At 41.6% G+C, this 11404-nt stretch overlaps 2 protein-coding genes across 3 annotated transcripts; one reads left to right on the plus strand and one right to left on the minus strand.

Moving 5' to 3' along the window:
* Positions 1-956: 956 nt before the first annotated feature.
* gpr184 (G protein-coupled receptor 184) lies at positions 957-5532 on the plus strand. Of its 2 annotated transcripts, none has more exons than XM_037268175.1 (2): positions 957-1245; positions 3761-5532. In XM_037268175.1, exon 2 carries the CDS (start codon positions 3766-3768, stop codon positions 4768-4770), a length of 1005 nt encoding a protein of 334 aa, XP_037124070.1. In that variant the 5' UTR covers positions 957-1245; positions 3761-3765; the 3' UTR covers positions 4771-5532. The 2 variants fall into 2 exon arrangements, with proteins under 2 accessions (XP_037124070.1, XP_037124069.1); XM_037268174.1 differs by having other exon boundaries at positions 958-1245; positions 3764-5532.
* An 853-nt stretch (positions 5533-6385) lies between these two features.
* On the minus strand, positions 6386-10829 carry si:dkey-202l22.3 (7 transmembrane receptor domain-containing protein). The gene is made up of 3 exons (XM_037268173.1): positions 10336-10829; positions 9420-9817; positions 6386-8832 (listed from the first exon to the last, which is right to left on the minus strand). The coding sequence occupies exons 1-3, from the start codon at positions 10787-10789 to the stop codon at positions 8611-8613; spliced, it is 1074 nt and encodes a 357-aa protein (XP_037124068.1). The 5' UTR covers positions 10790-10829; the 3' UTR covers positions 6386-8610.
* Between the last annotated feature and the right edge of the window lie 575 nt (positions 10830-11404).

The following is an 11404-nucleotide window of genomic DNA, read 5'->3' on the forward strand; positions in this document are numbered from 1 at the left end:
CCTTTTCCAAACACAAAGTCTCACTTGTTTTCCTTTTCAAAAAAGTGTGACATAATCATAATTTTTTTATAGTATTGCGTTTTAATGATTACTTTTTTAATCAAAACATCTCAGAATGTGTCATCTTTTTTTAATTCTCATATAACAAGCTACTAAGGAAAGAAAAGGCAAGTGATGCAGATTTTTTAAATAACTGTTTGAAGCATAACTTCAAAGCTGGCTAGGCTTACCAGAACACATTTTTTTGTTTTGTCTTGTTTATAAGAACACAGTAGGCCTGCCTGTAAGTCTGCAGTTGATCGGCAAAAGTGTCGAGTAAAAATCCATGGCAGTTGTGAATACACAAGAATTCACAAGGCAGGCTCTCACCTGACACACGCACACAAAAAAACTTTTTTACACAAAAATATTCTGGTTAATATGATATTATATATGATAACATAATATTAAATGTAAAGATATCAAATGGTTGATTGAAAGGTGGAAAATATTTTCTCCCCTGTCTTATAGAAAATATATATTATTTATTAATAGAAAATACTTTTACCCAATATAATAGTGTATTACAATAATAATCAAAACATGTTCCTCATATGGATTTTATTACTAAGGGGTTGTGGGAAGGTCAGAAAATGTTCCATTTTTTTGCTGACTGATTTATGAACCACTTTTAGCATACTCACCTTGAACTCTTGCTGAACAAGTGAGTCATACACCAGAAGTACACCCGCCCGGCGTTAAAAGAAAAGAAAAAAAAATTCAGTGTCGTGCAATATTGGATCTCATTAGAAAGTCGTGATCATAAAGTTGTGTTAGACTTAACAAGAAGCAGCCATCAGTGTGAAGAAACACAATGTGTGATCAGATGTCACATCTTGATCGCCAAGTTAAATGTGGCTGACATCTGTTGCCGTCTGGTATCATCACCCGCCCTGCCCGCCCCTGCCCCACCACAACAACCCCAAACAGCATTTCCTCCTCTCTACACGTTTGCAAAGCAGCAGACGGGGCCGTCCCATATTTTCGCACTCCCACCTCTACACACTCCTCGCTGACATTTCAAAGCATCTTCCATTAAGAGATGAGAGACAAAAGCTGATGAAACGCAGATCCCAATCGCCATGTGGGACGTTTGTGCTTGGAACTTCTTTCCACTCTTGTCCGTCCGTGCACCGCCCCTTGGACTTGACTTTTCACTCCTCAGGACTTTACAGTGAAGACGTGTGGACAGATAAACATCAGCAGGTAAGCAATGAAAGTCATTGAGTTGGCCCTCAATTCTTTTTCTCATCAAATTGTAATATTTTAAATGTATTGTGACTTTTTCAACATTTTTATTCATGAAGCAATAAGAATCATTTCTTGAAACATTAAGATTGTATTTACATTTCTTCTGCATAATAACACAACCTGTGTACTCTGAAGGCTCTGGTTTTATTCTGACATTACAAGGATTTTTTTTATAACTATTCTACGAAATAATCTTTCTTGAAACACTATGACTATTTTCATAACATTATAACTTTTTTTTTCTCTGCCTTAGTAATGTCCAATTATCAGGATTCACAATGTTTTCCTTAACCCATGCTGACTTTTTTTTCATAAGATTACAATTTAGTGTCATATTGTAACATTTACTATGTGAAAAAATATTCTTTATTTTCCCGATGACTTGATTCTTGTCATTTCTGTTTCTAGTCAGTTCATTTGTATGTATCCAACATGAACATTTGTGTTTACCGTAATGCAGTTGTTCATTGTTGACACACAAATGTCACACATGTAAATCTAAATTGAGGTCCAAGAGATGGAAATTGCAGGCTTTTCAGGTCTTCGAAATAACAAGCTGCCTTACTTGCGTTTACAACATAAACAAACACATAGTTGGCTCACATGCACAAGAAGTCAAGCGAAGCTTGGCCAGTCGTTAGAAAAAGCAGACCTTAAATGTACGAAAAAGCTTACAAACACCATTCCGCACTAACAAAACTTGAAATATGTCCATAGCCAGAAAAGGAAATATGTTCTTCCACAAAATGCCCCCGCCCTCTTGGAAAAAGGCAACCAGATAGGATGAGAACACAGAATAATTTTAGACATCATTTGTCTGCAAAACTTTCCAGCCACTTACTCATCTTATAAGAACAGTTTTGGCAGCACGCCTCCACGCACGCACTCACTCGCACGCACGCACACGCGCACACAGCCAAAGGTTTCTCTTCGCATTTGCTGGAAGATGGCCCGACTGAAATGGCTTCTCCGTTATTGAGTTTGAATTGGACAGAGCATCTCTGGCGTGGCCCTTAATGGCATTAGGTGCTTCCTGGCTCTAAGAACACATCTCGAGCAGGCGTAGATAATTCAATACAGAAAAATGTTAAGATCTATGTTTAACTCGGACATCGAAAAAAAATAGCAACCTTAATATAACCCATATCACAATTAATATTAACAGTCAAATAATAGAAAGAAATTCCAAATGGTAAAGAATGCGATGGTTTGCGATAGCACTTCTAGCACAGGTGTCAAACTCGAGGTCCAGGGGCCAGATACGGCCCGTCACATCATTTTAGGTGGCCCGCCAAGACAAGTTGCACATTGAATTTATGTGTCAATATGAACATTGCAAATCATCTACACGTTTAAGAAACATCTTTTTAAAATATTTGAACAGATTTGACTCGTCTCTGATTTGAAAACGAGTTATTCATCAGTTTGTTTTAAAAGCTCAAACTGTATAAAATATGAGGTGTTACATACATGACTTTATGGCCCACCCAAAAAAACGATGACTACCATACAGCCTCCAACAAAAATGAGTTTGACACCCCTGACATATATTTGCGCGTTCGGATGAGGGAGTGGCTTGTGATTGGTTGAGAACTAGGAAGTGAGCGGTGAGGCACAAGTACACGCTCGAAGGTACGAACGTGATACAAAATGGTAGATTGTGGCCAGAACGTGACGTAGGTCATCTGCGGCTTTCACTTTAAGATGCAACTAGCTTAAGGTTAATGCTAACATGGGTGATGATTAGCATGTTTGAGGCTGTAAGTAAGAGATACATATTTACAAGCGTTGCAGCAATGCATGTAGACAAACAATCTAACGGTAGTCGATATAATTTCAACAGGGAGAAAATGATTGCTCGTTATAGATACAAGTGATGCGTGTTTAGGAATGAATCAAACTTGGATCTCAAGGCGCCATGGATCGTCCCGAATGTAGAATCAATGTGCCGGTGCTATTTAGTTATGCTTGCAGACGGCTTTCCACTTTATAATTCTTGTCTTCTTTCGAATATTTTGCACAGGAAGTGGCACAAATGAACATACGGGTAGAGTTAGCATAACAGCTTCTTGATTCTCTGGCCGTGCATCTCTCGTGTTCATCAGTGAGTCAAATCAGTGATTGATTCATTTAGTGCGGCATGGTCCTTAATGGGCTTTGCTCAAACAAGCCTACGTCTTGCACCATCACACCGGTTCTGAATACATATTTTCTGAAGCGCCAATCTCTTTCTGGGAGTTCATGTAAATGAGCATTAGGAAGATTAGTCAGCCTTCAAGTCAATGTTCTTCTCAATGAACAGACTAAGAGTCAGGCCAGAAACTAGAAGCTTAAGTAAAGCTGTGAAGTTGGAAAACTCATATGGAGATGATCAGGACAAAAGAAATACATTTGTATGAAAACGAATGAATTGTTGTGTCTCACCTCCTCACTGTATTTTTATTTGTGTATTTGTTTTTATTTACCCCAGCAGCAATGAACAAGAGCAGTGAGGAAAACCTGACAGCGGTGTGCGTTAAAATCGGCGACAGCGTCATTAGTGACCTCCTGATGAGCGTCTACATCCTGGCCTTCATCTTGGGCTTGATCTTCAACATTCTCACCCTGGGCCCCATTTTGCAACAAGTGCGCCGGCAAAACGTCCTGGGGATCTTCCTGCTCAGCTTGTCGCTCTCCGATATGCTTTTCATCTTCACCATGCCCCTCTGGATCAACTACTACCACTGGAACCACCAGTGGAAGCTGGGCGTGATGTCGTGCAGCGTGGCCGGGTTCTTCTACTACTCCAACATGTACATCAGCATCTACCTGCTGTGCTGCATCTCCGTGGACCGCTGCCTGGTGGTCACGTTCCCACTGCGCTCCAAAACCCACCGGACGTCATGCTACGCCTGGGCGCAGTGCGTCGGCGTCTACGCGACGGTCACGCTGCTCCACGTCATGGTGCTGTTCAACGACAACCTCCCCGACGCCCACGACGGACGGGACGACCGCTGTTACGAGACCTACCCCATGGAGAGACCCGTGGCGTTGTTCAACCTGCTCCGCGTGGGCATCGGCTTCTTGCTCCCCCTGTTGGTGCTGGCCATCAGCTACTGGAGGGTGCTGGCAACGGTGGGCCAGAGTCCCGGCCTGAACGGCCAGGTCAAGCGGAAGGTCCGCCTGCTCTCCTTCGGGGTGATTGGGATCTTCTCCGTTTGCTTCGCGCCGTACCACATCCTGCTGCTCACGCGCTCGCTGGTCTTCTACACCAGGCCCAACGACTACTGCCAGTTTGAGCAGAAGATGCACTTTGCCTTCTCGTGCACGCTGGCCCTGTCCAGCCTGAACTGCGTGGTGGACCCCGTGCTCTACGTGCTGGTCAGCAACGGAATTCGAGAGGACGTCAAAGTGTGCTGCCAAAGGCGGAAAAGGACACAGATGACCGAGTGCGCTGTTTCCAAACGAAACACGGCAAAGTTGAATCATCAAATCATATGAAAGTGCTCTTTGGTGTACTTCTCCAGACAATCGGGAAGTGACACATTGCCATATTTGTTCAGTTCCCTTGCATCCTCCCTCGTACCCTGCTCAGTTTAGATGAGGAGGCTGATAAGAGCAGGATCACACACAACAGTGTTTTACGAAGCTGTTCTCCATCAAAGGGATTCTCAAGCCCTCTGGATCCATGCTGTTTGAAGGACCGGCGGGCGGCTTTGGAACTGGAAGGTCACAGCATGTGGACAGAAATGTAATACTGACAATTGCACCCTTAAAGCTCCTGGGTTAAAAAAGGAACCCGAATTGTGATGAAAAACAAACAAACAAACAAACCCTACTAAAGCACTGGCTCCGAAAGTGTCAAACCCAATACTGGTGTCAAAGCCTAGGCCCGGGGGCCACATCCGGCTCACCACATCATTTTGTGTGACCCACAAAAGCAAATGATGTGAACTGACTTCATGCTCCTTGCTAAAACACCCAAATTGCAAATTGTTTTCACTTTGAGCAAACATTTTTGTTACCAATCCTCCCCTTTTAAAATAAAGATCATACTATTTGAACAAAGAGGTTTTCATCCTGAAAATAGTTATCAAACTAACATATTCTTTGAAACATGGCCTGTTCTGGTGACTGGTGGGGCTGCGTGCGGGTGCAAGTATATATCTCAGGGGGTCTGCAAAACAAAAATCTATTTTTCTTACAAACACCCCAAATTCTTTAGAAAACGCTGACAAACATTCATTATGTGTTCCCTACAGGGGACCTGTGGAAAGGTTGAAAAAAATATCCTAAAGTCAAACATCTGGCCTAGCACCTGTGGGGGTTCAAGCATATATTGCTGTGTGAGTGCCCCTGGCATCCCCCCCTCTAGCGCCGCCTGTGGTTATGTATCGGAACATGTTCTTCTGACTAAAAGCGTAACGTGAATTAGTCGTAAAATATTTCAGTTTAAAAAAAGAAGTCGTATTTGGTTGAGTTCAGTACATGGGTGGAGGTCAACCTCAAGTCAGGCCATCAGGGATGACGAGGCACAGGTGAGCAAAGGCACCATCGCTAGGTGCTCGCTTATTTCTTCCTAATCAACAACTCAAAAAGATGATGAAGATCACCGATTTGGTCGGCCTTGGGAAGCTCAAGCCCTGTAAGTACAATAGCCCGTGTTGATGTTTTTCATTTTCTGATCATTCATGTGGCGTAATTTACATATGGAGATTAGTCATGACTTTAGGAAAACAATCCAATAAAATCCCTTTCCCCCTTTCACAAATGCTACCTTACAGATCCATAAAAAGTGTTTACGGAACAGGTTTGGCCTTGAATGTGGTCATATGACTCCATCAATAAATACTGAGTCATAATGCAGGGTGAGGCTAAAAGTATTTTATTGATAAACTATTCTGAGACTAGACTTCTTCTGTGATAGGTGGAAATTTGAACTGTCCTCTGAGACTTTTGATGGAATCAGGCATAGCCTGCGGGGTAAACGCATTTAACTGATCCGTATACTTAATTTGTTTTTGGAACGTTATAGTAGGTTATGGCAAATCAGCTCAAGTACCAAAGGATGGAATGATGTCATATTTTAGTGACACAAGAAGAACATACAACTTTGTCAAGATGGCGCATTTATTTGATTGTACTTTTACAGACAATAATATAGCAGTACTGTAATGGGTCTGAGTCAAAAGAATCCAACATACCAACAACTACAATGCTGGTAAAAATGATGTACAGTTCTGTCATGACAATTTGAGGAATGAGCACTTTAATAATGCCACAACAATATTTTTCTTATCTTGAAGCTTGTTTGATTTCAATCATTCGTATTTTTTTCATCCACCTTTCGAGTAGAATAATACGCGCTATGAGTACATTGTAAAAACAAGTGACCACTGATTTTATACAGTAGATGTTCAGTCCACTTTTGAAACATTTGAAAGTGTCAAGATTAATATACTGTAAATACTTTACCAAACTAAGTCTACAACCGTTATTGCATATACAACAGATTTACAGCATGTGAACATTTGTATTGACTCCGTAGCACATAATTATGCTTCTGTGAAAAAATAGAAATTCCTTGTACAAAAGCAAGCCTGATGAAATACTCAACAAATGTATATGTAAAAATTTTCAAACCACAGGAGTTGATAATGATGACGGTGGATGAGTCATACTTTTTGAGAGCTGCAGTTGATTTTAAAGTGTTCTAAAAATAACACTGAGTAGATTTCATGCATTAGAGTAATTAATATACAGTCTGGAATGATGATGTTAAATGTACTTTTTTTTTTTTTTTTTTACATAAAAGTATGGTTACAATTACACACATAAATGACAGTCAACCCAAATTGGACAGAAAGGCCGTGTAATTCCGGGATTAAAAATAAATACTTAAAATGCCTATATAAAATAGTGATAAAAAAAAAAAACGTTTTCATTTTATTAATTACAATGAATGTAACTGAATTATTAAATGTCTATGTAAAATGGTTACATGTACTGATTGTTTTTTATTCACAATAAATACATTATTTCAATGATAAATTAATAAATAAGAAAAGAAAATAGCTATTTCTAATACACATACGTACATAAACTGTGTAGATGTCATTTTTCCTTTCTTCCGTTGTAATATTTATAACTAATGAAGGAATTATTCAATTTAAAAAAAATATTTAACATGTACGTATGTGTAAAATGGTTTCATTTAATGTTTGATTCTTCTTTTTTTTACAATAAAATTATGATGAAAGAAAAACGAAACATAAAAATATTAAATATAATAAGCCAAGGCTGTTCCAAACTTGAGCATACAATCGTCTACAAAAGAACCTTCAATGTGACAAACAAATGTTAAGGCAGATCTTCTGCGAAACAACACGACAAGTAAATCTAATTTGCAGAGCACTAAACGCAGTCTCAAGGTCCACTTAGCGAGAATAAGAACCGCGGCCCGGCTGCCCGGCTGCCAGGCAACGGAGCAACTTTGGCTGCCCCCGATGCAGAGGTGAAATTCACGCCTGGGGTCATCAAAGTTGGGGCCACATTTGCCCACTTGACATTACGTGTCGTGACTTTAGATGCGGTGTAATTGTGCAGCATACATAATGACAGATTTCAGTGGATATAAAAAGTCTACACACCCCTGTGGAAATGTAAATCATTTCCAAACCTCCATTTTTCAGATCAGAGTCAAGCATTTCAACAGGGGTGTGTTGACTTTGGTATGACACACAAACATAATTAGAATTCAAATCACAATGTTACCCATCTCTCAATGTGCTACCCAGCTTGTGGTAGACAAAGCACTAATTATGTTCGATACCATCATTGATGCCAGTTTCCCGCCCTCTCTCCCAATTATTTTTGCCCGCAGCCATCTTGCATAATAGAAATAAGCAAAAGATAATGACTACATTCATTCATCACTTGCCTCTAATGTTTGTTCTCATTTTGCATGGTGGATGAGCTGTAGCCTGTAGTTTGGTCTAAGCACGTTTCCACAATTCAAATCCAGACCCAAGACCTGCTCACTCAAAGCTGTCAATCCATCCATTTTGGTATCGCTGGAACCTATCCCACTTGACTGGGCGCCAGTCAGCCGCATGTGGGGGAAATAATCCGCAAAGTCAAATCAGGTCCATGGCATGCGTGGTCATGCAATGTCGTATTTCTCATCAAACAAATTGTGCTTGCTCATTCCTGGCGGCAATCAATTTGCGCAATAGAAATGAATACAAGTAATAATCCACAAAGTCAAGAAAGTAGGATGATTTAGCCATTCTAAATGGGTCTGTGGTGAACGGGTTTCCACCATGCAGACAAAGACGGCCATCAGATCCCGGACAAGGATCTCGGCACCATCCTTGGTCTGTGACAGGGGCACAGGTAGCCTCTCAGGTGTTTGCGTACCTTGCTGTGCAGCGAGGCGTAGATGAAGGGGTTGTAGCAAGATGAGCTCATCGCCACTAAATGACAGCACACTTGCAAGACGTTAATGTAGCGCTTGCCGATGATGTCGCAGTCTGGGTCCAGGTCCAACAACAGGTTCAGTACCTGAAAATGACATGATCATTTTACTAGACAGATATTTTTTCAAATTAATGCTAAGACTACTAAAGAGTCCACTTGTTCATAATTCTTTGTATTATTAAAGAACAATTGTGGCGAATGAAGCAACCAATGGGTTAATTTTATTTACCTATCTTAAATATTCTGACGTATCAAGTTAAACCCAAATATGTTGATTTTATGAGATCAGTTGATATGTGGCATTGTAATCTGATAATCCATATAAAGCGGCAGTTGGGGGAAATCGGAGTTGTTGGTTTCTTGAGCCCCCCCGAGTGCTTATCATAACCCATTTGGCACAAATTGCACTTGAAGAAGATATGCCTGCCTTGCCATTTCTACTGATGATTTCTTTTGCATGGCTCATTGTGTACTTAATATCTGAATGGTGAGAACGATGAGCTTCTCGAATAACATTGACAGGAAAGACCATCCTTTAATGGGCAGTTAATCCTGTGTATGGATTTGATAGCTATAATATGTCTCTAAATCGGCTATATGAAGTGGGGGGGGGGGGGGGGGGAAGCGAGTTCATAAAGGTTAATGGAAAGGCTTTTTGTACTTTATCTCACCTGCAAAGGCAGCCAACACAGAGCAAAGGCCAGCACTGAAGCCACCAGTAACGAGAAGGTCCGCCTCCTCTTTTGCTTCCAGTGTTGCTTCCTGCTAGCCTGCTCCCCGGGCACGGAGTAGCGCTTCAGACTGATGCTGATGGCACAGTACGAGATGCTCACGGACAACAGTGGGATCATGTAGGAGGCGATTAGGATGAAGCAGGAGTACAGCAGTCGAAGGTTTCCGTTTTCCGGCCAGAATTCTTCGCAAACGACGAGGTCGATGCCACTGGGCCGGAGGTCCAAGTAACGTGTGTAGAAGGACGGAGGAGCGGCCAAGGCCAGAGATAGAAGCCACACGGCTGATGTCACTGCACTGCAACCGCACAAAGATATCCTCCGACGGACTGGGTGAGCTGAATGAAACAAAAAACAAATCACCAATTGGTCAGCAGCTTTCATATGCTGTAAACCAACACATGACATAAAATGCACCAGGCTACTTCTTGTTTTGGTTGCTTAGCAATCAGCACAATATATGGGCATGCAAAAAAAAAGGTCTCTGTATTAAAGTTACATTTTAAAAAAAAGTTAAAATAGTTACCTTTATCAATTAATTTTTAATCCTTTTTTTTCACTAGTAATTTGACTAAATATCAGGATTGGCACTAGTTTTAAAAGAAATCCTAAAATGGCTAATATATGCTTGTATTTTTATAGTGATGGGGAAAACGAAGCTTCAAATTTGCTTCATGAACCAGATGTTGTATTTTGAAAACAGGTGTTAAAAATTAAACGGTGTTATCTCCTTTTAAGAGAACAAACACTCCAAACAACGTGGATTTGTGATTGGCTGGCTTCCGCTTCAGGGGTGTGTGGCTTATTAGAAGAGGGTGTGCAGCCAATAGGAAGACAAGGCAGTAACTCCCCTTACCTAGCACAACATATCGGTCGACGGCGATGGCAGTGAGGGAGAGCACTGATGCAAACACTGTGGCGCATTGCACCAGTGGCACCAAGTGACACAGCGCTCTCCCAAAAGCCCAGCCGTGGCTGTCGAAGGCATAGGACATGGTCAACGGCACGCAGCTCAGACACATCAGCAGGTCTCCAGCGGCCAAGTTACCGATGAAAAAGTTGGTGGCGTTATGGAGTTTCTTATCCATCAGGATGCAAGACAAGAGGAAAGAGTTCCCCACGCCAGCTATGACCACCACCAGGCAATAGAGAGGCATGAAGAGAAGTTTGAAACGAAGCAGAAGCTCCATGCCAGTAAACATGTCCAACGGGTCACTTTGGACCAGGGCTTGACTTTTGTTCTCTGACAGTAGGTCTTGGTGGCTGCTGTTGGCGCTCATATCAAAGTCTTCTTTGAGGAGGGTGTCCATGTTTGCCTGGGAAGAAGCAGAACATAAATCCAGTTTACTCTATCGCAAATAGAAAAAGTAGTGGTAGCTGCTGGAGGGCAAAGAAAAGTGGTGACTGAGCATAGCTGGTGTGAAACCCCACCCCCCAAAAAAAGCACATGGACGACATTTCAAAGTAACGTTCCCTCTAAAGTAGCAGAAGTCATTCCAAAGACGGAGTGAAGAGGTGCAAAAGTTATTGTTCACCTCGAGTTCATCCGAGAGCGTTGACATTTCATTGCCTGTAATGCTTTTAGTCAGCGCTCCACAGGACATGAACAACGGGTCTTTCTCTTCAAATAGCAGTTCAAGGCTGCTCGCTTCTGTCACCGCGCCATTTGATGGTACGAGGCGGGGGGGGCCATGAAAAGAGTCATGAGCAGCAGGACGAACAGCGTTGCTACCATATTGTCACCACTATGACACATTCATTTCATACTACCCGATGATGCTATTTATTTCTCTTTTCAAATATTTACAAGCTGATATGTCTCAAAATAAAAGTAGGTTGATGCTAATCTTTGGACAAGATTGCATCGGTAAGCGGAGGGAGGAGGCCAATTGCATTCATTGAGTCACTAGGCTAATTAAAAGGAA

The sequence above is a fragment of the Syngnathus acus genome, chromosome 13 (genome assembly GCF_901709675.1).
Source record: "Syngnathus acus chromosome 13, fSynAcu1.2, whole genome shotgun sequence".
NCBI classification, from domain to species: domain Eukaryota; kingdom Metazoa; phylum Chordata; class Actinopteri; order Syngnathiformes; family Syngnathidae; genus Syngnathus; species Syngnathus acus.